Source organism: Propithecus coquereli, unplaced genomic scaffold (genome assembly GCF_000956105.1).
Source record: "Propithecus coquereli isolate 6110/MARCELLA unplaced genomic scaffold, Pcoq_1.0 Scaffold1143, whole genome shotgun sequence".
Lineage (NCBI taxonomy): Eukaryota > Metazoa > Chordata > Mammalia > Primates > Indriidae > Propithecus > Propithecus coquereli.
In genome coordinates this window covers 3022-30680 of record NW_012135448.1, presented here as the reverse complement: position 1 = coordinate 30680, position 27659 = coordinate 3022, and the positions used below count along the sequence as shown (strand labels likewise).

General features: G+C 59.3%; 1 protein-coding gene across 4 annotated transcripts in view; it reads left to right on the top strand.

Annotated features, from left to right (window-relative positions):
• The window catches only part of LOC105820755 (soluble calcium-activated nucleotidase 1), a 41887-nt gene extending 14989 nt beyond the window's left edge, over nucleotides 1-26898 (top strand). Inside the window, exons 1-7 of one of the 4 annotated variants that reach the window (XM_012657327.1) lie at nucleotides 19458-19587; nucleotides 21246-21359; nucleotides 21576-21650; nucleotides 22594-22785; nucleotides 23452-23583; nucleotides 24924-25176; nucleotides 25485-26898. In XM_012657327.1, coding sequence (XP_012512781.1) covers nucleotides 21599-21650; nucleotides 22594-22785; nucleotides 23452-23583; nucleotides 24924-25176; nucleotides 25485-26601 — 1746 coding nt within the window. In that variant the 5' untranslated portion in view covers nucleotides 19458-19587; nucleotides 21246-21359; nucleotides 21576-21598 and the 3' untranslated portion in view covers nucleotides 26602-26898. Of the gene's footprint in view, nucleotides 1-8125; nucleotides 8779-10565; nucleotides 10770-11511; nucleotides 12339-19457; nucleotides 19588-21245; nucleotides 21360-21575; nucleotides 21651-22593; nucleotides 22786-23451; nucleotides 23584-24923; nucleotides 25177-25484 lie in introns of those variants that run through there. The other 3 variants (XM_012657313.1, XM_012657321.1, XM_012657334.1) reach the window with 3 other exon arrangements.
• The last annotated feature ends 761 nt before the right edge of the window (nucleotides 26899-27659 follow it).

Below are 27659 nucleotides of genomic sequence, written 5' to 3'. Positions count from 1 at the left end.
AGACGCTGGGCTCCTTCCTGCACGTGCACTGCACTGTGTGTGGAGGTGAGCTCTGATGTGGGTCGGTGGGGAGTCGTGTCCCCTTATTTTCAGGCACTCTGGAAAAGGACACAGTGATATGTAGTGTTGTTTGCAATATCACTTTCAACTGGGAGGGCGATTTTTTTGCTAAAAGTCATCCAAGTATAACACTGATAATACAAATTAAGCAGACATAGCCCTACTGTGGTGCAATAAATGCAAACTGTAGAGGTTCGAGGCTGTACCACCACCCATAGGCAAGCCTTCGTGTGGGTGGTCCCAGGCCTTGGAAAGGCCAGAGGCACTTCCCTCGTCTCCCTCCTTGGGGTCGGCACAGTGAACCCCCAGGACCTGTGAGTGTGCTGCAGTCCGTGGCAGAGGGGAATGAAGGTCGCTAATCAGCCGCCCCTAACATGGGGAGATTGTCTTGGCGTTTCCTAGGGAGCCCAGTGGGACCGCAGGCCCTCAGGTAGAAGAGGGAGGCAGAAGAGCAAGTGGGAAACGATGGCAGAGAGAGACAGCACTGCTGGCCTTGCCGGGGAGGAAGGTGGGCAGCCTCTGGCAGCTGGAAAAGGCCCAGCAGTGGATTCTTCCCCCAGGAGCTGGAGAAGGGGACGCAGTCCTTGATCACTGCCCAGTGTCAGGCTTCTGTCCTACAGGACTATAAGATAAGCTGATGATAAGGTGGTGGTGTTTAAGCCATCCAAGTTACAGCAGCAATAAAAAACCAACACTGGCCGGGCATGGTGGCTCACACCTGTAATCCCAGCGCTCTGGGAGGCAGAGGCAGGAGGATTGCTTGAGGCCAGGAATTTGAGACCAGCCTGAGCAAGAACCAGACCCGGCTCTACTAAAAATAGAACAATTAGCCAGGCATGGTGGCGGGTGCCTATAGTCCCAGCTACTTGGGAGGCTGAGGCAGGAGGATCACTTGAGCCAAGGAATTTGAAGCTGCAGTGAACTATGATGATGCTCTGTACTCCAGCCCACATGACAGAGCGAGACTCTGTCTCAAAAAAAGATTAAAAAATTAAATCCCAATATTCTCCTTTTGGGTAGTCAACTTTAAATTAGAGAGCTGACAACTAAGTTATCCTGAACCATATTTAAGTGGATTCGGCAAACGGTCGCTAATGCCTGTTGAGTGCAGAATACTGAAGGGGACGTGGGGCACAGAGGCAGAAGTTGGAGTCTGGCTCATAGCAGGCATGAGTAAATGTTCATTTCTATGAGACATGTCCCCCTGCGTTTGTTAGCTCTGGTGTTTTGGAGCCCTTGGCTTCTGTCTTTGCCATGCCAAAGAGTCTATAAAGGTCAGCGGGTTTTGCTCTTTACTGTCCAACAAGGAAGTGAACTTCGGCCCGAGCAGAGTGGGCACTCGCAGGTGTGCCTGCTCTCTGGGCGTGGGGAGGGAAAGGCTGGCAGCTCCTCTGCAGGGGTGAGGGGTGGGGCTGTTAAACCTGTTTGTTTTGCCACCTGCCATGTACCATTCCTGCAGGAAGCAGGGGGAGATCCTCTTGGCTGTGAGCAGTGTGGGGAGTCGCTGCCCCGACCTCTTCACCTGGCCCGGCCATATCCAAGGGCCCGGCAGGCCTGGGCGGCCCTGGCGCTGGAGGAGCTGCACCTGCTCGCTCCTGGGATAGTGTCAGGGGCTCAGGGAGCGGCCTCCTGGGAGAGCACGGAGGAAACGCACGCTTCCTAACTCCCTGCTGCTCCCCTTGCCATCTGGGAGTGTCCCGTGGTGGGGACAGAGATGTGTGTGTCCACAGTTGCACCTTCCTGTTTCAGGCCTGTTTTGTTAAAAAACCGGAAAGCCTGAGTGTCGGTGAGACTTTGTCAACACCCGCTCACAAGAAAGGGAGGAGGAGGAAATTGGACTCAGAGCCTTTCAGGCTCCAGGCTCCTTGCGGTTGCTCTTTCCACGGACGTTGTGCACGAAGCGTGGGCTCCTGCAGGAGAGAGGGCGGCTGCAGGGGTGCGGGCCCCTGGGTTTCTCAGCCTGGGAGAGACGAGTTGTCTGCAGTTCTGCCCGGACAGGCGAGCCTGGCGCGCCGAAGGACCTGTAGCTCCCGGGTCCCGTTTGCCTGACTGTGGAAGATGAGACCGTCACGCTGCAGGCGATGAGGTTGACCAGCTTCTTGTCACGAGAAAGCAAACGCTTAAACTGCCTAGAGCTTTGGGACCCCGGGGAGGAGAGAAGCCTCAGACAGGCCCCTTTCCTCTGGGAACGACTGTCCGTCTTGTCTCTCCCCTTCACTGGTTCGTTTCTGTTGTTCGTGGCTGGCAAAAAACAAAACAAAACAAAATCTCCTAAATGGACGTACAAGCTCTTGCTCCGCCTTGCTCCGCGCAGGCCTCCGGCAGCAAGCACCACGGCAGCCCAGCCCGTTTTAGGTGATAAACCCCTGCAGGGTCGTGGAAAAGGATTGAGGCGGCACCTGACTCGAAACTTTCTTTTCTGCAAAATAAAAGTAATTCCTTGGGGTACTAAAGGAGGGATGAGGGCCGAGGGAAGGGGTTCTGGTGCTGAAGTTCAAGGAACTTTCTGGAAGGCAGACAGTTTCGTCACTGAAAGCAGTCGTGCTCTTGTTTAACCAAAGGTGACTGAGTCCCACGTGCCTGCCCCTCTGTCGGCTCCCGGGACTCAGCATGGCGGCGGTGCCGCCCTTCCCTACTGGAGCCCAGCGCGGAGCGGGAGGCAGGCTGGACAGACCACTGCAGCATGGTGTGGTCCCAGGCACCGAGGGGCACAGAGGACACTGAGTCAGGTGTACGCATCCTAGGGCTGCTGTAACAAGTCACCACCATAAAGCAGCACGTTTGTTCTCTTGTAGAGATTCGATAGCTCGTAGATACTGGATCTGATATCAGTATCGCTGGGCCCAAATCAAAGTGTCCCAGGGCCTCGCTCCCTCTGAAGGCTGGGGGGCTGGGGGGCAGGGGGGGTAAGGCTCCTGTCTTGCCTCTCCCAGCTTCTAGGGGCCCCAGGCAGTCCTTGGCTTGCAGCTGGGTCACTGCAGTCTCTGCTTCTGGTCACATGCCTTCTCTTCTGTCTACACCAATCTCCCTCCACCGCCCTTTTATGGGAAGACACTTAGGAGTGCAGGTAGGGCCCACCTGGATCACCTCCCCACCTGGAGGTCCTTGGTCACCACTGCACAGTCTGCGTTGCCACATAAGGTCGTGTTCCCAGGCTCCAGAGATTTGGGCCTGGATACCTTGGGGCCAGTGTCAGCTTCTGCCCGGAGGGAAGGCCTGGAGGGGGGGCACCTCACCCTAGACAAAGGGCAGGAGGGGGAGGGACAGTGGAAGCATGACTGTCGGGGCACATCCAGGGGCTTCCAGATGGTTCCATGAAGTCAGCGGAGAGCAGCGTCTCGGGGAGGCACCATGTGCAGAGGTCGGACACATGGAACATGGGACTGTAAAGAATCCAGCGTCGCACAGGTAGAGCGCTCTGGGAGATCAGGCTGAAAACTAAGTGGGGCTTTCTCTGCAGGCCGCGGAGTTTGCCCTTTGGCCGGAAAGCACTGGAATCTACTGAAGGGTTTTGACCCAGGTTCGTCCTTTGTCCTGTCAGTTTCGTGGAGGATGGTTTGAGGTGGTCTGGAGCCGGGGTCTGTAAAGGGACCTTTGGCTGCGTGGTCTGTTGCACCAGCCAGCTCAGGACGCAAACACGTGGGCCCAGCTGGCTTCCAGCGACCCAGGTTTGGCCCAGGCGGCCGTTTGCTGACCCTGCGGCGGTGGGCCAGGTGCTTGCAGAGTAAGGAGTGGGGCCAGGCCGGGACTCTACCCCCAGCATCGGACCTGGTGGTCAGCACGGCTCTGGGACGTAAACAGGCTGAGAGAAGGGAAGTGCCTTGTCTGAGGTCACGTGACTGGTAGATGGCAGAGCTGGGGTCTGGACCTGTAGGGTCTTGATCATTAGGGGCTTTGGGGTGAGACGGGCCTAGGGCAGGGCTGTGGGGATTGAGTCCACACTGGGAGGGGGTGCATGAGCGAGCCAGTGAGGGAGCGGGTTGGGACAGCGGGGACTGGGGTGTCCTTGCCAGGATCTGGCGTTCCTGAGCAGGAACCTGTTTGCGGAGGCTGCAGGGCATTGGGTGGGGAGGCCCACAGGCTGAACTGGGCCTGGAATTCGAACCTGGAATTCTGGGAAAGGGTCAGGCTAGAAAGGCGTGGGTGGGGTGGGGTCTTCATCTAGAGATTGAGCCCTGGAGGTCACTGGGAGAGATACTGAGCTGGCAGGGCTGTGGGAAGGGAGCCAGCCCCAGGGACTGAGGAGGCCAGCAGAGAGCACCCCTGACCCCGGGAGGGACAGGTGCTGAGAGGCTGCGAGATAACACGTGGCAGGTGCTTGCTGGCTGGGCGGGCAGGTGCAGGCCTGTGGGTCGGCTGCTCCTCGGGGCAGAGCCAGGCCACGGTGCAGCAGCCGAGGGGGAGGAGGAGGGTGTAGAAGCCCTGCCAGGATGGTAAGCCGGGGCCGTGGGACTCAGGGCAAGGGTTTTCATTCCCTCAGCACTAGCTAAGTGCCCGCGGCGTCCCCGAGAGTGCAGAGTCCGGAGGTCAAACGGTGACAAGGTGGGAGACTCGGACCTTCTGTAGACGTGAGGCAGGAACCCGAAGGCAGGCGTGTTTGTGCTGAGAGGAGACGGTGCTCCCGCTAGAGGGGCTGCCCCCCAGCAGCAAGTGAGGGGGTGGGCGTGGGCTCCACCTGGGGGCCCTGCAGGCTAAAGGTGGCCACGGAGTGGTCTGCTGGGAGCAGGCAGGCCGGAGAGTGGACAAGACAGCAAAGGTGTGGGTGGTGACTCTGGAATGCAGGGGGAGTTGAACAGGGACGCGTGGGAGGGTTCCAGGGGCCGGTGAGGACGACACATCGCAATGCCTGACCCCAGCCTACGCCGGCCGGCACCGTCTTCCTGGCCCTGTGCTCAGATGTGGCTGCTGAGCAGCCCCACCGTCGAGGGCTTGGTCCAGGGCTGTGGATTCACAGTGTGACGAAGGTGGGGCCCAAGGGTGCAGAGTGCTGAGGGTCCCTTGACGAGGGTCAGTGGCCCGCCAGGGCATTGCTGTTCCTTCAGCAAATGTGTGCTGAGTTGCTTCTTCCTGCCTGGCTGTCAGCCAGGTACTCGGCTGTCACCGTGGCAGATCCCTGCCCCAGGAGGAGTGGTCGTAAGTAATCACCTGTCACGGGAGGGGAGGGGAAGAAAAGGAGCTGGAGCCCTGAGGGAGGGTGGCAGGCAGGGAGAGCTGAGGTCTAGAAAGGCCCCAAGGATATGAGCGCAGCCAGGGGTGGGGGGACAGGTACTGGATGTCCCGGGTGGAGGGAGCATGGGGCCGTCGATGTCAGGGCACAGGAGGAGGCCTGGGTGGCAGGTCAGCAAGCAGAGGAGAGGTGGGCTGTGGGGGCGGGGTGGGTGTTGTCCCTGGAGCAGGGAAGCCCCTGAAGCCGGAATGTGGGTCGTGCTCACGTCACTCCGTGGCAGGTGGCGCTGGCTGTTGGGTGGCGGGGCATTGTCGGGAGGGGCTGAGGGAGGCTGTTGGCAGGTTCAGGTGAGAAGTGGCTGTGGAAATGGCCGGAGCCGTGGAGAGGAGGCCCAGCTTCGCACGGACGGGCCCGATGGTGCAGTCGGCGCGGGAAAGGAACAGGGCGGGATCGGCCACTCCGCGGTGTTGGTGGCGGTGGTTTCTAGCTTCGTCAAAGTACAACGCTAGGAAAGTACACCTCTCGGGGTTCCCAGGAGAGCTTTGACTTGGGCACCCACGTGAGTGGTGGCTGCCAGTCACCACCATTCCTTAGGGCAGATTTGGGGGCAAGTAGGCCTGCAGGAAGAGGGAAATAGGACTTGTATTCCGAAACAGTGCCGTTGGGATGTGTGGTAGAAGTGCAGGTGGAATTTGGAATGGGAAGTACAGTGTAGGATTTAAGAGCTCGGAGTCAGCAGCGTCCAGGCTGAAGATTAGATGCCAGGAGCCCTGGGCGTGGCTGGGGTTTGGAAGCCTTTGGGGCTGGAGAAGGGACAGGGAAGGGCAAAACCTGGGTGGCCGGGGAGGAGCGGCCAGCGCCAGGGATTTGAGCCCCAGCTGGAAGGCCTCATGACAGCCCATAACCACCCGAGTGGCAGCCGTTGCCCAGGAGGCCTGCCCCGTGTGCCGTCGCTGCAGCCCCCTAGAACAGTGCCGAGCACAGAGGAGCGTGCATTTTCTCCCGGGCCTCTCCAAGCAGCGTGCGAATCACTTGCTCCCTGAACCTGACCCTCTGGGGAAAACCTGAGACTGTCCAGCAGAGGCGTGGAGGGCACCGGCTTCCACATGGAGCTGATGCCCTGTTTTTGCATCTTCTCGGAGCTGAGCAGCGTGGGGAGGCGGCGCCTCTGTGGCCACTGGACACTAGCAAAGGTGTGAATCGGGGTACACTTGGGGCCCCAGGATCACACAGAGCCGCTGGAGTCCCCAAACCCTTCCCAGGTGCTGCCTGGCAGTGAAAACAGCATCTGCCCATTAAGTCACATGTTTCTTGTTTTTCTGGAGGAGGAGGCAGAGGAGGAGGCAGAGGAGGCAGGAATGCTCCATCCGTCCAGCAAGGGAAGTTTCTCGGGCTGGGGTTTGTTGAGTTGCAGTTGAACGGCTGGCTGAGAGCTGCCGGCAGCTGAGACTGACGTTCTGCCAGTGGTGCTCCCAAGCAATCGGGAGCCGCCACCCAGGGCCCCAGTGTGGCACTTGGCAGCTGCCTGGAGACAGACGGCTCTCCACTGCGGTGGGACGGACATGGGTCTGGCGCCCCTGTGGCCACACTGAGCTATCATGCTCTGTGCGTGGGAAGTGGGGGGTGGGGGTGAAGGGCTGCAGTTCATGGCCACCACCGGCATCCCAACCCTGGGCTCTGCCGAGTCACCACGCCGGGCAGAGGGGGTGGCCAGAGAGGGGCCTGGGGCCAAGCCAGGCCCGAGGTGAGCCCAGCAGTCCTTTGGAGCCGAAGCACAGACACACTGGGCTCCCAGCAAGAGCCACTGGGACTCTGGTTCCTGCAGCCATTTGCATTAATAGAAAGGAGCTGGGGGACAGATACTGCCCAAAACAACAACAACAGCAAAAAAAAAACCAAAAAGTGTTTTCATTTGGTTTGGATCTGTTTTATATGCAAATGCTACAGGATCCTAACCCGGAGGCAGTGAAGACTCATTCACTTAATAAACGTTCGTAGCTCTGTGCTTGCCACTGTTCTAGCAGCCAGGGATATAGAGGTGGAGCTGGAATAAGCTAACAACTGTACAACATGATGGCAGCTGGTGGCCAATGCCAAGGAAGGGATGGGGGGTGATGTCAGGAGCAGGGCAGTCAGGGAGGGCTTCTTGGATGAGGAGGCATTTAAGTAAAATACAGATCTGTGTGCTCTCCTTTACCCCATCCCACCCCACCCCTGCAACCTTCCTCCCTATCCCTCTCGCACTCTGACTCTCTGGCTCTGCTCTCTTTAGATTGCAAAGCACCAACCTACACAAAACTTTTTCTCACTAGCTTTTTTTTTTTAATTTAAGAGACAGGGTCTTGCTATGTCGCCCCAGTTAGAGTACAGTGGGGTCATCCTAGCTCACAGCAACCTCAGACTCCTGGGCTCAAGTGATCCTCCTGCCTCAGCCTCCCGAGTAGCTGGGACTACAGGCATGCGCCACCACGCCTGGCTAATTTTTCTATTTTTAGTAAAGACAGGGTCTCACTCTTGCTCAGGCTGGTCTGGAACTCCTGAGCTCAAGGGATCCTCCCGCCTCGGCCTCCCAGAATGCTGGGATCACAGGCGTGAGCCACCGCGCCCGGCCTTTTTCTCACTAGCTTGCTTTCTATCTTGCCAGCTGGGACAGGGGAAGTGGAATAATTTTGTTCTAGAAAGACTTCATGTCTTGCTGAAACAAAGATACTGAGAGATTCTAGAGTTACTGAGATACTAGAGTCAGGGTTTAATTAAAGCCGAGGAAGTAATAATGGCCACAAAGTAGTGGAAATACTGTTTCTTCTGGATGCCACACTTCGGACCGTGCCGGTTTAAGTAATTGAGAAGCGACCGTGCTTCCCGGGTGGCTGACCTGTCCTCTCCCTGGCTGTGCAGGTCCCGCCTGACCTTCAGTCTGATGCCCGTCCAGCCCTCCGACCGCCTGGAATGGAATGAGTCTATGCACTCCCTCCGGATCAGCGTGGGGGGCCTGCCTGTGCTGGCGTCCATGACCAAGGCCGCGGACCCCCGCTTCCGCCCCCGCTGGAGGGTGATCCTGCCGTCCTTTGTGGGCGCCGCCGTCCTCTGGCTGCTCTACTCCCACCGCCCATCCCCCGGCAGGCCCCCCACCCACAACGCACACAACTGGAGGCTCAGCCAGGCACCTGCCGACCGGTACAATGACACTTACCCCCTGTCTGCCCCCCAGAGGACGCCGGGGGGGATTCGGTACCGAATTGCGGTCATTGCGGACCTGGACACAGAGTCACGGGCCCAAGAGGAGAACACCTGGTTCAGTTACCTGAAAAAGGGCTACCTGACTCTGTCAGACAGTGGGGACAAAGTGGCTGTGGAATGGGACAAAGACCACGGGGTCCTGGAGTCCCACCTGGCGGAAAAGGGGAGGGGCATGGAGCTCTCGGATCTGATCGTCTTCAATGGGAAACTCTACTCCGTGGATGACCGGACAGGGGTCGTCTACCAGATCGAAGGCACCAAGGCCGTGCCCTGGGTGATCCTCTCCGACGGCGACGGGACGGTGGAGAAAGGTAAAGGGGCTGGGCTCTCTGCACCCGGGTCTCACCGAGGCGGGGAGGCACGAGGGCGTCCTCCGCGCCCGGGTCTCACTGGGGTCGGGAGTGGGGGCGTCTGGGGCCGGCTGGCTGCTGGTTGGTTTGCGGTTGAAAAGTGGCGTGTGCACGCGTGCCGTAAAGAATCCACACACCCGGAAGGCAGGGACGTCGGGACGGGCCTCTGCCTCCAGCTCTGACCCACCCCAAGCTGGGAGCGAAAGCCTCCGCCGCTTCACACTAGAGCAGTTTCTAGAAGTGCAGGCTGTGACCACAGGCCTGCCAGAGAAGTGGGGAATCTTTCTGGGATAAGTTCTAGGGCTGCGTCCACTGCTGCTCTGACTGCCTCTAGGAGCGTGTCCCTTTTTACATCACAGAGGTGTCTCAGGATCATGCTGGGATTACACCCACCAGGCGCCTTGCCTTGAAAGCCGCGGTGTCAGATTGTTCTCGTTTTGAAGCAAGACTTTGATTTCAGTTCATTATTAATAAAAAGGTAGGCGCCTGCTGCCCAGCCCTCCCTCTCTGAAACGCGGCGGAAGGAGGGCGTGCGCGAGCGGCAGTGACGCCCTGTTGTCAAGCCTGCCCTCAGCCCGTTGTTCACCAGGAAGGAGTCACTGCCCCCACAGGGCAGGGAGCGGGAACCGCCGTGGCCCAGAGCCTCGAAACGGGGAGGGGCGGGACATTGGCAGAAGAGTCACAGACGACTCCATTGTGCCCCGTGGTGAATCCGCGCCTCCCAGAAAGCTAAGCGCCACCGCACACTTCCCATGGTCAGAGGAGGAATCGCGTTGAATGACTGGCCCCGTGGCAGCACCCCCACCCTCCCCTGGTGATAAGATCCTCAGTGTTGGCGCGAGGCCGCGGCAGCAGGCAGGGAGCGTCTCAGCCGAGGTATTGGAGAACACGTTGGTCACCCGCTTCCTGTCTCATGTTCTGTTCTTCCACCTGGATGGGGAAGAAAGTGGAATAAGGGAGCCTGTGGGACTGGCCCGCGGGCAGGTCACCGAGGGGCAGACGACCCCGTAAATGGAGAGCATCTTGTAGCAGACGTGGCTCAGGACACTGGTGATGTCGCGGGGGCCACCAGAATCCAGCAGTTCCCAGCAGAGCCACCTGCAGAGAAGCTGCTGCCACCTGGCGGGGGGGAGCGCGGTGCAGCTCCAGCGCCTCAGGGGACAAGAAGCTTGCGGAGCCTGGGGAAGCAAGCCTACGTCAGAACACGGGTGCAGGGACAGCTGAGAACATGCTGGAACTGCAAAAGTTCCCTCACAGCCTGAGCTGCGTGGCAGCCTTCAAAATTAGGCTTAAGTAAATCAGTTGAAGAGAATAAATAATAGCTTCTAAGCAAATCATTGACGTGAAGACTGGGAGCCCCAACACAGAGCCCCTCTCAGCCTGCTGCGGCCGCTGGCATTGTCGGCCCCTCGGTGAGACGCCAGGTGTGGCCGCCAGGGCAGGACACGTTCTCCTGGGACAAGCACTTCAGAGCTGTCACTTTGTAAACTTTTTTGGCATTTGAGAATAATCTTGAAGTTGAGGGTTACAGCTTGAGGGCAGGGCTCTGGGGGTCGGCTCGGCCTTTTGGGGCTGAGGGGAGGGTGGAGCAGGATGTGCTCAGGGGGGGAAAGGGAGGGGCCCGGTGCAGGCTCGCCTGCCCCCGCGTGACCGCCAGTGAGGCTCCCTGGTCTTGCTGGGCCCGCGCCGCCCCAGCCCGGCGGGAGCCAGGCGCGTGGTCCCAGGCGCCCTCTGCTCTCGTTGGCCAGGCTTCAAGGCCGAGTGGCTGGCTGTGAAGGACGAGCATCTGTACGTGGGCGGCCTGGGCAAGGAGTGGACCACCCCCACGGGGGACGTGGTGAACGAGAACCCGGAGTGGGTGAAGGTGGTGGGCCACAGAGGCGGCGTGGACCACGAGAACTGGGTGTCCAGCTACAACGCCCTGAGGGCCGCCGCTGGGATCCGGCCGCCAGGTGAGGTCCCTGGGAAGGTGCTTGCCCTGGATGATGGCGGCCGCCTGACGGTGGCTCCCCTCAGGCCGGGGGTCTTCTCGTTCCTCCCCGACCTGCCCGACAGCCCACCTCCCGCCGTCCCTAGCCGCAGCCCCAGGTCGGCTCCAGCGAGTTCTGGCTCGGAGCCCTGCCCGGGATGTCCTACCCGTACCATGGGGGGGCCACGGTGCTCCGGCCGTCCTCCTCTTCTCCTGAGAGTCGTGGTTCGCAGCGAGGGGCCTGACGGCTCGCAGCTCAGGAGGCCGTGACAGGGCGGTAACCTGGTCCGCAGGCATCTTCCCATCCCGCGAGGGGAAGGAGCGGCGCCTCCTCCAGCCTCAGAGCAGCCCCCACGCTCACTCTTCCCGCGAGTCCCGCTCGCGAGTCTGTGCCGTTGCGCGTCCCCGGGCTCTTTCTCCCTTCCCTGCCCTTCGTTAGCACCAGGGAAACGTGTGTCATGGCTGCCCTGGCGTGGCTCGCTGGCAGCTCCGGGGGAGCCGGCGTGGGGAGGCGGGCCGCGGGCTGTGGGGGAGTCGCTCCCCGTGTCAGGCTTGCCTGGGCCTTGCTGCCCTGGTGACTGGGAGCAAAGTCAGCCGGGGAGCCTGGGGCGCTGGGGACAGGGAGGCCACTGTGGGCTGACGGAGCCTCGTGCTCCACAGTGCCTGGCACCGTCCCCAACCCCGCCGCATGCCTGGTGACCCGTGGGTCTGTCCTGTGTCCCCAGGCTACCTCATCCACGAGTCCGCCTGCTGGAGCGACACGCTGCAGCGCTGGTTCTTCCTTCCGCGCCGGGCCAGCCACGAGCGCTACAGCGAGAAGGGCGACGAGCGCAAGGGCGCCAACCTCCTCCTGAGCGCCGCCCCGGACTTCAGCGACATCTCCGTCAGCCACGTGGGGGAGGTGGTGCCCACGCACGGCTTCTCGTCCTTCAAGTTCATCCCCAACACCGACGACCAGATCATCGTGGCCCTCAAGTCCGAAGAGGACAGCGGCAAAATCGCCACCTACATCATGGCCTTCACGCTTGATGGCCGCTTCCTCCTGCCAGAGACCAAGATTGGGAGTGTGAAGTATGAAGGAATAGAATTTATTTAAATTTTAAAACTAAAGACGTTGACCGAGGCTGAGGGGCGGACAGCTTTAAGCTACATCAGCACTCAAATTTTATAAAAACGAGAACTGCACTGTTTCTTTTTGGAACTATGAGGTGTGTGCCTGGCTTAGAGATGTCCAAAGTCAGGGCTTCAGTCCCAGGCTGGGTCCCGGACCCGCCGTGCTGTCCCGGGTGCGCGGCTATGGTGCGGCTCTGCGCTGCCACCTGGTGGTAAGATCCATCATTGCAGGCGTTTGATCGGCGGCCTTTGGAATTTGGCCCCGCCCTTCCTTCTCCATAGGACCTCCCTTTCTTTTCTTCCCATTAGTTCTTTTGTTCAATAAAATTCCAGGAGCTCCTGCTATGTGTCAAGCACTGTACCCCCTCCCTTCGGAACACAGTGAGGGTGAGCTGGACCTGCCTGCTGGGAACTCCCAGGCCACCCCCTTTCTTCCCACTTTGTGGGCTCGGGCATGCTGTCCCACCTGCAGATCCGTGGGGAAGAGCGTGTCTGCACTGCAGGCAAGACAGGGCTGTGTGAGCGGCAGGGCCCTGGGGGCACGTCTGGACACAGCCGCCACGGGGAAGGACGCAAGCCCAGCCCATCTGTCAGTTCCCAAGCCCCGTGTGAGACGTCCCCCACTTCATACACCAATGTCTGTTTTCTCCCTTCAGGAAAATTCTGTGGCTGTGTAGCACTTTGACGTTTTAATTATTAGCCTATTTTAATTAAAGCAATTTCCTTTTGCCAAATCTTATCACACACAGCGAAGTCCTGTAGTTAACGCATCTAGTCCCAGCAGCAGAGATCATAACAGAGCAGTTACAGTTGGCAAAGCAAGTGTATAAATGTTTCTGAGTTCTTGGCCAACAGGTACAAAGATAAAGAAAACGTTGCCTTTTTCTAGTAACTATCAGAAATCGTCATGCTTCTCAGGACTTAAGACTTGAATTTTTCACCCCTGGCTTGAGAGGGAGCCCAGTGTCTGACCCGCCTGCAGTCGGCCGGACCCTCGGGCTCCTCTTCTCTGGAGGTTGTGAGTGACGCCTGTCACTATCTGGGGTTTCTTCCGTTGTCTTTATTTCTCCGCTTCCCGGGGGAGTTTTGCACACTCTCCTCCGTGAAAACCCTTCTTGCGGGCTCTGGCTGGCCCTTGGTCCCTGCCGTCTCTCTGGCTGCTCCAGGGTGAGGGCGGGGTAGGGACGGAGACAGGCACGGCCCAAGCAGAGAGGTCGTGGTGCTCCTCCCACAGCAGCTACCTCACCGACTCCCGCGGGGGCAGGCGGCCTGTGCCCGTCCTCCCAGACCCGTCCCCTTTGAAACTAACAGCCTCGAGGAGGGCGCCAGGAGGGACCCCCTCGCGCTGCATTTTTCTCCCGTTACAGAACAAGTAGCAGAGGAAGCAAAGGCAGGTTACTGGTAGTGACACGTTTCTCAAGAACTTGCCTCTTCCCCGGCATAGCCCGGAAGACCCAGGTGTGTCCTACCTGTGCCTGGCGGGGCTCTCTGACCCGCCTCCTCCACAACCGTCCAGGATGCTCCGCCTGTGTCATTTCAAAAATAGGAACCCGGGAAGGCTGGATGTGTTGACGTCAGCAGCTGAGCCAGAGTCCAGGTGTGGAAGCAGCATTTTCACAGCCGACGGTTTGCAAATACTGGAAGCTGGCCTTTCCCCCCCTGTATTCGATACTGTGAGCATAAGGGTTGTGTTCCTTCCGCCTGGGTCCATCTGTTTTGTGAACAATAAAGTGTGTGAGGGGAACCTGAGTCCTCTTGTGCCCTGGCCTGTGTTGGCTGTTTGAGGGGGCGCCACCCTAGGGAGTGCATGCGGGTGGGGGACCATGAACAGCCCTGGCTGGGAGGCATCTGTCACGGAGCACAGCAAAGAGTGAGCGAAAGGAGGTGATACAGGTGACTCCCATGCCCGACGCCCACGGGAGTCCAGGGGACGGGCACCTTCGCTGACTAGGGCGGCCTCTTGAAAACTGTGTCCTCCGGTCCAGCTTGCCCCACAGTCTGAAGAGGCTGCAGGAGCCAGAGCACAGCGGGGAGGAATGCAGTGTCTGGTCCTGGCTCTGTCCCTTCCCAGCGGTTTGTCCTCAGACAAATTCTCTAACCTTCCTGTGCTTCGATGCCCTCATCTGTAACGGGAAGATAATCGCGGAGCTGCTACGTGGGGCCGTGGTGAATAGTGAATCGTGCGCGAGGGTCCGAGAGAATCACGTGAGGCGTGGATAGCGCTGGGTTACCCGTTCTGCTGTGGCCCGCGGAGACGTCTGGAGGTTTGGAGAGGAGGCGCTCAGGAGACAGGTCTGGGCTGACCCAGCGTCCTTAGTGTGTCTGACGGATCCGGATGACGTGGTTCCAAAGGACACGCAGAAGTCCCAGCGCTGAAGCCTCGGGCGCACCAGGGAGGCAGGCGGGGGTCTAAAGGAGAGGTCTCAACCGGAGATGGAGGAAACCGGGAGAGTGGTGTCACAGAGGCACCGCCACGCCGGCCTTTTGTCCCTTCAGACCCGCTCCCCTTCCCTGCCTGCTCCGGGTCCCTCTGAGGGGTCCTGAGCGCCCTCCCACAGAGCTGCCTGCCCACGCCTTGTCCCTTCTGCCCTGGGAGTGTGACACCTGCAGCGGCAGCAGCTCCAGACGCCACACTGTCCCTTGGATGTCTGAACTCCCACCCCCCCCACCCCTTGTAAGCTGTCCTGTCCCTGAAGCCTCCGTAGGCGGTCCTAATTTTGGGGTGCGTCTGCTTCCCGCCGGGAGCCTGACCCATACAGCAGGCAGGGAAGACAGCTGGAGGACGAATACCGTAGGGCCTCAAGGCCAGATCTGGAGACTGTCCCCACTGAGAAGCAGGGAGGACCGGGGGTCCTTGGCCAGGGTCCCGGGAGGACGATTCCAGGAAAAGCCACGTGCACAGGGGAAGGAGCTGCAAGTGAGGGCTTGACCAGCTCTTGGGGAAGCCGTGATCGCAGCGACCTCGGGGGAGTGGCTCGTGCCCACTCGGCACTCGTGTCCAGCAGTTCCTCCGTGGAAGGAAGACGCCCCCAGAGCATCTCCAAACTGGGCGAAAAACATGAGATTGAGTTCCTTTCATTCCAAATGTTAGTCTTGTGGTGCTGTGCATTTTAAATTGGTAAATGTTAATACCTTAATAAAATTATTAAAATGTTTAAATAAAGCAAAAATAAAAGACCTTCACACAAAGAAAATTCCAGGCCAAGGTGGCTTCACTGACGAATTATACCGGATGTTTAGGAAAGAATACCAAGCCAACACAAAATCTTCCGTGATTCTGGGAGTTGGAAACACTTCTCAACTCATTTTATGAGGACACCTCTTCCCCGATACAAAAACCAGACAAATATATTACAAAAAAAGAAAAATACAGACCATATCCCTCATGAACATAGATGCGAAAATCCTTAGCAAAAACTAACAACTTGAATCCAGCAATAATTAAAACTCAAAATACTATACATGATAACGTGTAGTTTATCTAAGAACTCAGGGTTAGTTGAATATTCTGATATCAACCAATGACATTCATCATATTAAGACTAAAAGGGGAAAAAAACAAGATAATCTCAAAAGCTACAGAAAAAGGATTTGAGAGAATCCAGCACCCATTCACCCAATCCAACAGCCAAAACAGAAAGCACAAAAAACCGAAAAGCCTCTCAGCAAACTGGGAATAAAAGGAACTTCCTTGACCTCGTGAGAGGCTGTGAGAAAGCCACAGCTGAGATCATCCTTCATGGTCAGAGACTAAATGTTTTCCCCCTAAAGGAAAAGGCAAGAACGTCTGCTTTCACTTTCTTCCCCAGCAGTTTTTATTTTGAAATAATCGTAAACCACACCTGAGTTGCCAAAGAGCAGGAGCTGCCCCTTACCTGCGGAGGATGCGCTCCGAGACCCCAGCAGACGCCTGCACCTGGGGGTAGTTCCCAACCCTGTACCCTGTGTCTGTATTTTGCCCCATATGTATGTACCTGTGGGAACATTTAATTTATAAATTGGGCACAGAGAGAGATCAGCAATAATAAGAAATAGAACGATCATAACAATATACTGTAATAAAAGTTATGTGAGTGGGGCTCGTCTCTAAATGTGGTGCTGTGCTGTGCTTACCCCTCTTGTGATGAAGGGGTGGAGTTAAAGTGTACACATTGTTTATTTCTGGAATTTTCCACTTAGTTGCCTGCAGGTGACTGAACCCATGGAAGTGGAAACCGCGGATGGGAGACGGCTGCAGGGTAGGGGCAGCCTTCCTGCGGCTTCCTCCAGCGACAGCATTTCACGTAAACATGAACATTCGCCAAACCTGGGAACCTGGCACCGCTCTCATCGCTTTTATTTACCACCCTACTGGTGCAATCGGACAAGGAAAAGGAAAGTCGTTCAGATTGGAAAAGAATAAAACTGCCTTTATTTGCCAGTGACAAGGTCTACTAGGTAGAAAAGCCTAAGAAATCTTCAAAAACTAACTTAGTAGAACTCATAGTTGAGTTTAGCAATATGGCAGGATACAAGGTCCACACACAAAAATTAACTTTATTTCTATTATAGCCACAATTATAGCCATTACAAATTTAAAAATTTTTAAACGGCATCATTTCTAATAGCACCAAAAAGATGAAATGCTAGATATCAATCTAAGAAAATATTCGCAAGGTCTACATGCTCAGACTACAAAACACTGATGAAAAAAATCAAAGACCTGAATAAATGAAACGATTTACTGTCTTCATGGGTCTGAAGACTCGATTTAAAAAAGGAAAAGCAAAGTCAAAGGACTTACACTGACTTCAAGAGTTAATATGAAGCTATAAGTAACCAAAGCGGTGTGCCGTGGCCATGCGAAAAACAGACGTAGGTCAGTGAGGCAGAAGAGGGTCCGGAAATAGACCGTGCGTACGCGGCCAATCGGCTTTTGACACAAGTGCCAGGGCGATTGGCCTGAAATCCAAAAGATTGTCCTTCCACGGTGGTGTCGGGACAATCTATTCTGCAACCCTTACCTCCCACCATACGCAAAATTAACTCAAAAGATCAAAGACCCAAATGTAAGAGCTAAAACCACAAAACTCCTAGAAGAAGACATAGGAGGAAACCTTGTGACTCTGGGTGAAGCAAAGGCTTCATAGATCCGACACCGAAAGAGTGACAAGTTGAGCTTCATCCAAATTCAAAACCTTTGTTCTTCAGGAGACGCCGCTAAGAAAATGAGAAGGCGAGCTTTCCATCCAAAAAAACTGTGAATCGTATCTGCCGAAGGGACAGAATACATAAAGAACGTGTACAGCTAACAGCCCAGTTTAAAAATGCGCATCGGATTTGAACAGACACGTCACCAGAGAGGATATACGAGTGACCGATGAGCACACGGAAGGTCCCTAACGTCGTCGGTCATTATCACCACGCGGCTTTCCACTGCGTGCCTACTGGACTGGATGAGACTGAAATGACTGACGTCCTGGTGAGGACGAGGCCACTGGGACACGCACACGTTGCTGGGAGGCATGTGAATGGTTCGGCAACTGTGGAAAGCAGTTGGGCAGTTTCTTAAAAAATTAACATACATCTTTCATCTGACCCAGTAATCCCGCTCCTAGGCGTTTGAGCAAAAGATATGGAAACTCTTGCTTCAAGTGTTCCTAACAGCTCCGTGCATAACGTTAGTAGTAAAACGTGGGGTGGCCCCAGCGTCCACCCGTGCACAGATGCGGAACGTGCTCTGTGGGCTCCCACTCAGCAAAGACAGGACCAGTTACCCATTTTGGAACAACGTGCTGACTCTCAGAAGCGTCGAGCAAAGTATAAGAAGCCAGACACAAAATGTCACACCCCGCGTGACCCCGCTTAGATGACGTTCCAGCAGAGGTAATGCCGTGGTGAGGAGCCACCTGGGGGTCGACTGCAGGGGGCAGAAGCGAACTTTTGGGAGTGCTGAAATTATTCTGTGTTATGATGGTGGTCACGGTACCATCTGTATGCATTTGCCAAAACTCATAAACTCGATGCATTCTATCGTAGGTAAATTATATCTCAGTAAAGCCGATTTTTTTTTTTTTGAGACAGAGTCTCACTGTGTTGCCCAGGCTAGAGTGAGTGCCGTGGCGTCAGCCTAGCTCACAGCAACCTCAAACTCCTGGGCTCAAGCGATCCTTCTGACCCCAAGACGAGGCCTCCGGATCTTACATTTCCCGCGCCAGGGCACGCAGGGCTTTGCCGGGCGCTGGGGCTAAAGGGTCAGCATCTTGGGTTTTTAAACATTTCGACGACACTCCTCAAAGGCGTGTTCCTGTCCTGTGCTGGCCACTTACTTGGGCAAGAATAACCGAGACGATAAGTGATGACGCTGGTGTTTCTGTGCCGGCTGGCACCACGGCCCTTAATCTCAGCGGGTCTTCGAGCTCCCCCGACTCCTATGCCCGTTTTTTCCAGCTGCTTCTGCCCTGGAGTCCTCACAGGTCCTCTGGAGGGGACTGGATTGGGGGAAGTAGTCTGACTGTCTGACCTCCGGGCTTGCTCTCTCGGACTCGAAGCTGCCGGCGAACCAGAGCTTCCACCCAGCGGGACCGCCCGCCCCGTCGGAGACCGTGATTTCGGGGCCTGGGCCCGGCTGAGAACCGGTGGTCAGAGAGACCCGGCACGTTCCAAGGGAATAGCCTCGTCCCAAACCTCAGGATGCAAGTGACAGGCCCGAGAGGACGTTGGTCGCCTCACGGAGCTGTGAAGCCCAAGGCTTGACCACGACTTAGGCCAGCCGGGCCGGGAGCTCAGGCCGCGGCATCACTCGGCCTCTCTGCTCTGCCCCACGGGCGCCAGCAGCCGCGGCCCGTAGCCGGCTCTCGCTGGGCCGCCCGGTTCGTGGCTCCTCCCTGCCGCCTTCTGCGTGGCCACGGGGTCTGCAGGGCTCGGACGGCCAGGCCTGGGGCCCTCTGGGAGCCACACGGCCGGGAGTGAGAGAGGGGTGCTCCCCAAGGGGAAGTTGAGGCGCTGCCTTTCTGTGGGAGGAAAAGGAATGGGTGTGAGCTGGACTGAGCCATTTGTGTCCCCTGCCCCACTGTGGGAGAGACACCAGGAGAGCAAGCCCAGACGTTAGGAGAGGGTGGAGAGCGTAGTCCAGAGGTGACAGCACAGGCTCTGGAGCCAGGCGCCACCAGTGGGGTGTGGCTGAGCCCTGGCTGGCTGCAGGCCTGCGTCTCGGGCCCTCCGTGCCGTCGGGGGGACGGCGCATGCCGTCAGCATGGCAAGTGCTTGGAGAAGGGCGGACAGGGCTGAGGGCTTCGTGGGAGTCACGGTCACACCGCCGGTGCAGGCTGTCTGGCCACAGAGCTTCTGCTTCCTCCCGCTGTCCCCACCCCTCCCCCCTCGCCCCCAAATGTCAGCCCCTGGACTTCGGCCAGGCCCAGTCTTCCTGCTGCCTTGGGCCGCTGCCAAGCCAGATCCCCACGGGCAGAGCGGAGGAGGAGGAGGAGGAGGGGTACCGGGAGCGTTTTCAGCAGCCAACCCTGGGAGAAATCTACGTCAGCTGGTTTCTAGAAATCGAAACTAGACTGTTCCTGAAGCATTTCCTGGGATCAGTCTGGTCGCAGCCCACGCGGGGAGGGTTTCCTGGGTTGTGAGACTGGTCCACAGAGGGCCCCTGCAGCAGGAAGGTAGGAGCCTGCAGGACAGCCATCGACAGCTGCCTCCCTCAGGTAAGCCCCTGCCTCTTGCTCTCAGGTGGGCACCCCCTCCCTCCCTAGGCCTGGAGCTGGGGACCCAGTGCTCCAGAGCCCAGAAATCGTCACTGCTGCTCCCAGAGCCACAGGGCCTCTGTGTACAGCTGGGCAGGTTGCTCACTGCACAAGGACACCAGCCTAAGGGGCGCATCGGTTGGATTTGGCCCCTGGCCCTCTCTCAGGTCTGTGCCTTCTGGCCCAGGCATGCGCCCGCCCCCAGGAAGAGCACCTTTGTCCAGTTTGTGCAAGGGTACCATATAGGCCAACACAGGCAGCCTTGTCCCAGCGTCCCATATGAGGGAATCAGGCAAAAACAAAGAGCCGCCGCCCAAAGGACAGCAGCACTTGCATGCCGTGCACCGGGTGCTTGGTTGGCCACTTTGCCAAGGCCCTGAGTTCTCGTCCCAGGGTGAGCAAACCTGGCGGTTACAGCAGAGAGGTGAGCAGCCATCCCTGTGTGCTTGGGACTGGGGGGTTTCCCAGGACATGGGACTTACAGCGCTAAAGCCAGCACAGTCCTGGCACACGGGACGGTTGGTCATCCTGGCCCCTTCAGCCATCTACTGAGATGGGTGCAGCGAGAAGTGGGCCCCCCAGCTGTGGCTTGGAGTCAGTTTGCCTCTCTGGGCTTCAGCTCGTGCACTTGGCAAGTGGGTGTCAGCAAGGGGTTCTCAGGGGCTACAGGGAGCCTCCAGCTGGTGTGTGAGCTGTCCTGGCAAGGGGTCTCGTCCGTGCAGGTCCCGATGCAGAGGGACTGGGGCGAGGCCACTACTCACATTCCCAACAAGCTCTGGGGGACACCATTGCTGCCATCCACAGGGCCCCCCTCTTAGCAGCAAGGGACAAGCATGCCATCTCTAGGTCACCAGGTCCTGACTTGTAGCCGGGGTCACGGCAGCACCACCAGCTGCCAGTCCCCGCTTGCTGGATGCAGGCAGTGGTGCCAGGTGTCCCAGGACTCTCCACGCAGGCAGCAGGGGCAGGAGCAGGGGAGGCGGTGGTCACTGCGGGTGAAGATGAAGAGTGAGTGTCGAGGATTACACAGAGGCTGGCGCGGTGCCTCACGCCTGTGATCCCTGGGAGGCTGGGACAGGAGGGTCGCTTGAGGCCAGGAGTTGGAGACCATCCTGGGCAATGTAGTATCTACTGAAAAAAATAAATTAGCCCATCGTGGTGGCACATGCCTGTAACCAACTACTCAGGAGGCTGAGGCAGGAGGATCGCTTGAGCCTGGGAGTTGGAGGCTGCAGTGAGCTATGATGATGCCACCACCTCACTCTAGCCCGAGAGACAGAGCAAGACCCTGCCTCTTAAATTTAAAAAATTAAAAAAAAAAAAATTACATAGAGGCAAGAATGCCAGGCCAAAAGCCGGAGACCTGGGTCCTCTGAGCCTTGATGTCTTGGAGACACTTCAAGTCCACGCCTCACCCCCCCACTCTTCCAGGAGCTTGGGTCTCAGTCATGTCCCCCGGGGCACAGAGACCTGACCCCTTCTCTCCACTGCCCCCTTCTGTACTCCGGAGCTCCCCAGAGCTCCCGCCTTCTGTCACCCCTGGCCTGGGCTCGGTGTCCTCCTGACGGGTCCCTTCCCGTCTACTCTCTAAGCCGTAGACTCGTCTTTGCCCCACCCAGTCCTGGTTTCTGAGAGCGGCTCACTCGCCTCTGGGCTCCTCTTCCAGGAGACACCCGGCCATCCCTCCTCTGGCCAAGTCTCGCTCATCCTTTGAGGACCACCCTGCAGACCAGGTGAGGGCCCCTGCTGGGGGCACCCGTGGCACCAGGGCCTCCACGTCCGTGGTGTCATCACACTCACCTGCGACGTAGTCGGCTCTGCAGGAGAGGGACCCGCCCGCCACACGGTGGGCCGTCCACAAGTCGGACTGAAGGACGATGGCAAACCAGTCCCTGGTCCTGGGGCTGCTGCACACCGGTGTCTCACTCTGCCGCTTCCTTCCGCTGTAGGACCCGAGCTTCCAGGCAAGGCCATGGCCCTCCCACGGCTCTTCTGGATGTGGCTGCTGGTCGCAGGGACTCAAGGTGAGTCGAGCCACTGGGAAAGGCCAGAAGCAAGTGTGACCGCTGCACCGTGGTCTGGGGCCAACGCTCTCCTTGCGGACAGTCGAGATGTTCCGCCCGGCGCCTGGGTGCCGGGGATTAGCGGGTCTTCTCTCCCACTCGAAGCCCTGGGTAGCCCAAGTGGTGGTGGCTTGTAGGTCCTAGCGGGGAGCAGGGCTCACCTGGGCTCAGGTGAGATGCAGGTTACGGAGAGGATGCCAAGGAGTTTTCCACTCCAGCCAGTGGGAACCAGAGGGGCTGACCAAACCAGCCAGTCGCTGGGGTGTCGTGAGGTCAGCAGCTTCCACAGGGTCCCAGGAGCCTTTCCTTGTGCTCTGCACACCGCGACCCCACGGAAGCCTTGCTCGTCCTGGTGACCTCACCGAAGCCGGGGGTACCCACAGCCGAGGGTTGCCCGTTGTCATGGATGGCCCTGGAAGCAGGCACCGGCTCCTGCCCGACCCTGCCAGCACCAGCAGGGACGGGGTGTTAGGGGCCACGTCCCAGAACTCGTGTGGGGCAGGAACGCCCTTCCCTAGCTGGGAGTATTCTGCCTGTGTTTCTGGGGGCCAGCACCTCCAAGCCCCAGACAGGTGGGCTCATCATGGGCCTCCTGCCCCTCTACGGTCAGGTGCTGGAGAACCGAGGCCTCCTTCTGCCTCTTCTCCATCTGTGCGGAAGGGCTCAGACCTCCCAGCCAGGGAGAGGGGAGCTCTGCCCGGGCGGGGCCGCATGTGCGTTCCACTCCTCCCGGTGAGTGGCCCCCACACGGAAGGGCAGTGGGACGTCAAAGAGCTGGAAAACAAGCTCGTCAGGTCACCCCTAGCTGGGGAGAACTTTACTGCCACCAGCTCGGCACACGACCCTGGCAGTGCGGGCCGTGCAGCTGTGGCCCAGCCCGGTCCTTGCCCACCTCTGCCCGCAGGCGTGAACGACGGCGACATGCGGCTGGCCGATGGGGGCGCCGCCAACCAGGGCCGCGTGGAGATCTTCTACAGAGGCCAGTGGGGCACCGTGTGTGACAACTTGTGGGACCTGACCGACGCCAGCGTCGTGTGCCGGGCCCTGGGGTTCGAGAACGCCACCGAGGCTCTGGGCAGAGCCGCCTTTGGGCAAGGTAGGGCCTGCGTCCCCATCCCGACGCACAGCCGGCTCTCGGTGGGGGCTAATGACGGGACAGGCGACAAAGACGTGCACACTGGACTCCTACTGACTTAGCATGAGCAGCGTTTTCGAGGACACGAGTGAAGCTTCGCTGGAACGGGCGACAGCGGGCGCTTGCTTGGGCTTCGCTGCGTTCTTGTTCCCTCCGGCCCAGAAACGCCACTCAGGGGAATTTATCTTCTTGAAACATTTTCCCTCAAAAGAGAAATCTGTTTGCAGGAAGATTTCCACTGACACAGGGGCTGTGATTCTGAGAAAAAGAGAAATGATCCAAATATTCCGCAGTGGGGGTGGTTGCACGAACTGTGGTCTACGAGTTTGCTGTCTCTGAGGCAGCCGTTAGACCTCGTAAGAATGAGGCCGAGTTTATGGCGCGACGTTGCAGCAATAAATCCAAACCCACACGCGAGGGTCCCCGCGGTTAGACCTGGCGAGAGACCTGCACACGGACGGACGTGCCCGGGAGGGGACCGCAGGGTGGCTGGTGGTTTTCCCTGCTCTGACGCCCCGTTCCTGTGCGGTGACTGTCATTGCTCTTTCCATGTCTCTGAGAGGAGTGGCCCTGGTGGCAGGGCCTTCCCCGCGCAGCCCCGGCCCCTGACCTCTGCTGTGCCGACAGGGACGGGCCCGGTCATGTTGGATGAGGTCGAGTGCACGGGGACGGAGCCCTCGCTGGCCGACTGCAAATCCCTGGGCTGGCTGAAGAGCAACTGCAGGCACGAGAGGGACGCCGGCGTGGTGTGCACCAACGGTGAGCGGGGCCACGCCTCCCTGAGCCCCGACGTGCCCTGGGTCCTGTGGAACCCCCGCCCCTCCCAGCATGCCCCCCACGTGAAGCACACACCTGTGTAAGCCGGGGTTCAGGGCGCCACCCCCCGACTCCGCATGGAGGGGCCCGGAAGTCCGACAGCCCCTGGCTCACAGCCACGGGTCCCGAGCTCCCCACCCAGCCTTTGCTGGAGCTGCCTCGGAAACGCTCCCAGGAGCCGCTGTCGGGCGGCAAGCCCCGTCCCAGATAGGTGTGATGTCCGCATCCGGGGCTTGCCTGGCTTCTCTTGGCTCTGGCTCTGCGACACTCCACACAGCACCAGCAGCACGGGGCCAGGCTTCAAGCACTTCCTGCGGCGGGAAGGCCTGGCCACGGGCAGCCCCCAGCCCGCCTCTCCCCTCGCCCACCCGCATGCCGAGGGCAGCCAGGCTGATGTGGGTTTGAGTCCCCGCGTCTGAGTGTACAGTCGTCCTTCCTGCCCTCACCACCAGCTGTGGCTCCTCTGGGCTGGCACGCAGGCCTGGGGCACTCCCTGCCCAGCTCCCTCTGCACTTGGGGACCCTAGAGCACAGGAGTAGGGAGCCCGAGCCCACCCGGGACGGACCTGGCTGGAGGGGAGGACTCACATTGCCGAGGGGCCATGGCTCAGGGCAAAGGCGGCCTCTGGCAGGGCAGCCGTGGCAGGAGGAGCAAAGGCCGAGCCTAGAGTTGGGAGGCCCAAGAGTCAGGCCGAGGGGAGTCAGGGGCTGCAGACCTACTGGGGCAAAGGAGGAACCGAAGGGGTTTAGTTTCCAGTTATGCTTTGAGCGGGGAGGAGGTACATCCCCCTGTCCCCCGTGCCAGGAAGCCTCCCATGACTTCTCAGGCCTTGTGCATCACAGGAGGCTGCTCAGGGATCCCCAGAGTTCTAAAGTTGGGTTGCCGTGGGACCCTAACTTGTCAGGCCATCGAACCAGGCAGGCGGTTTGGCTGTAGAAGGGTAACGTCTATGCTGGTTGGTTGGTTGGTGGTTGAAAGGTTGGGGCCCTGGAGGTCAGCACCCTAAACCCCCACCCAGGTGCCCCCGAATGTGGGGGAGAGGAGAGAGGGAGAGGCTGGTCAGGGCCCCGGCCACTCTTGGTCCCCACGGTGGGCGGGGGCCTCAGGGTCTGTCCTGTGCCTCATCTTCCCAGGAGCCGTTTGAGCAGTTGAGGCAGGCACTGACCCTGTGATTTGAGATGAAGACACTGACCAGAGGGCAACACGGGTGTCCAGAGCCAGGGCGAGCGAGCGACAGAGCCCCGGCCACCTAACGAGGCACATGTCCCTCTGCCCCTTCCCAGAAACCAGAAGCAGACACACCCTCGACCTCTCCAGGGAGCTCTCCGCCGCGCTCGGCCAGATCTTCGACAGCCAGCACGGCTGTGACCTGTCCCTCCAGGTGCAGGTGCAGGAGGAGGAGGTGCTGGACCTCTGTGCCCACACCCTGATCCTGGCCTCCAACCCCGAGGCCCAGGCCCTGTGGCAGGAGCCGGGCAGCAAAGTCGTCATGAGCGTGGACGCCGAGTGCACGCCTGTGGTCAGAGACTTCCTCAGGTGACCGTCCTGGTCCGCGGGGTGGGGGTGTGGGTACAGCTCCATGCCGTGCCCCCAGGGGCTCCGCCCTCCTCCCCTCTTCAAAAGCACAACCCACCAAGTAAGGGGCGAGGGCCCCGGTCACAGCAAGACACGCACGTGCACGCCTGCACTCATGCACACGCATGTGCACACACATTGCACAGGCTCCTCACAACTCGTGGGCACACTCACGCTCAGACGCACGGCGATGCTCGGCGGGAGCCCGGGCGCCCCTGCCGTCCCTGCCGACCTGGGGGCAGACATCAGCTCTCCCTCTCCCTGCCCAGGTACTTCTACTCCCGGAGGATCGACATCTCCCTGTCGTCGGTCAAGTGCTTCCACAAGCTGGCGTCTGCCTACGGGGCCACGCAGCTGCAGGAATACTGTGCCAGCCTCTTTGCCAGCCTCCTGCCCCAGGACCCCTCTTTCCGGACACCCCTGGACCTCTACGCCTATGCACTGGCCACCAGGGACCCCCTGCTGGAGGAGCTCTGCGTGCGGTTCCTGGCCTGGAACTTCGAGGCCCTGACGCAGGCCGAGGCCTGGCCCAGCGTCCCCACAGCCCTGCTCCAGGTGCTGCTCCCCAAGAGCGAGCTGGCTGTGCCCAGCGAGCTGGCCCTGCTCAAGGCCCTGGACGCCTGGAGCTGGGAGCAGCGCGCCTCCCGCGGGGACGTGGAAGGCTTGATCGAGGTGATCCGCTTCCCGATGATGCGGCCCGAGGACCTCTTTGAGCTGCAGTTCAACCTGTCCCTGTATAGGGCTCACGAGGCCCTGTTCCAGAGGAAGATTCTGCAGGCCCTGGAGTTCCACACCGTGCCCTTCCAGCTGCTGGCCCAGTACAGAGGCCTGAACCTCTCCGAGGACACGTACAAGCCCCGGATTTACACCTCGCCCACCTGGAGCGCCTCTGTGACGGCCGATTCCCAGAACGCACGAGCGCTTCCGTTCGCTTATTCTTACGGCGCAGTTTACAGCCGCGCCTCCTCCAGCTACAGGTATTACCCCTACCAGTCCTTCCAGACCCCACCCCACCCCAGCTTCCTGTTCCAGGCCAAGAGCGTCTCCTGGTCCCTGGCCTACCTCCCCACCGTGCAGAGCTGCTGGAACTACGGGTTCTCGTGCACCTCGGGCGAGCTCCCCGCCCTGGGCCTGACCAGGTCCGGCTACTCAGATCCCACCATCGGCTACGAGAACAAAGCCCTGGTGCTCTGTGAAGGGCGCTTCGTGGCAGACGTCGCCGATTTCGAGGGCCCCAAGGCCACGATCCCCAGTGCCCTGGAGAACAACGGTTCCAGGAGCGCTTCCCTCTTCCCCTGCCCGACGGGGTCCTTCAGCAGCTTCCGGGCAGTCATCCGCCCCTTCTACCTGACCAACTCCACGGGCGCGGACAACGCTGCGTGGTAGGGACTCGGCCAGGCACACCCCGGGCAGTGCCGAGGGCCGCCCCTCCCCTGCCTCCTTCCTCTCTGTAGCCACCTTCGACAACCGGCCACCAGATGTCCCCCTGCTTCCCCGATCTCCCTGAGCTTAAAGAAATTACTGGAAGGTTTCGGCTAGCGTTCTCCACTAGTTCCTAGTTCTCCCCCTGCCCACTGGTGTCTAGGTCGGGAAGCAGCAAAGCCCACGCCAGGCTTCCCCCGTCCCCTTTCAGCCACCAGCCTCCATTGTCACCGGCCTGAGATCATTAAAATCCTATCGCAGTTCCCACGTTTGTTTGTTTGCGCAGAGTGTTGTTGAGTCCACCCTGTTTGACAGCGGGTGTGCCGGGCTCTGGGGACAGAGAATGAGGCAGACAGCGCCCCTGTCCTCGTGAAGCTCGGGACTAGCGGGTGGGCTGGGTGACAGCAAGCAGGCGTCCTTGCCTGGAGCAGTTAGTTCTAAAGTGGGGTCGAGGGGTCACGTCCCATGGGGAACCGAGGCGCAAGCACAGGGCTGGACCGGGCTGGACCGCCTTTGGGTGGGTGGGGTCTCTGACGCGACCCACCCCCGGGCTGGGCGTGGAGCCTGAGGGGCAGCAGCTTGTGGACGCTGGGAGGAGGCGGCTGGGAAGCAGGAAGGGCGGAGCGAGAACCTTTCCTCCGGAAATCCTTGTGCGTGTGCACGGGGAGGAGGGACAAGCGTTCTCATCTCAGCCTGTTTGTAGGAAAGAAAAACTGGAAACCACCTAAACGCCCAGCAACAGGCCTCTGGACCACAATAAAAGACGCCCGCCGGGGCCGGGCAGGCAGGAGAGGGCCGTGCTGCAGAGGTACCCGGGCTGCGGGGTCGAGGGGAAGGTCGGAGGACCCGGCTTGGAGGCCGCAGCTGGGCTCTGGGTGCCGGCCGCCGCCCCACTGCCAGTAGGAATTCCAAACTGTCCCTGCTCTTTGTGACACACTCCAGGCAAAGTCCCCGGTGGAAGCCTCTGACTGGCTGAGCCCAGGCCACGTGCCTGCCCCTCCTCGCCAGGCCGGAGAGAACAA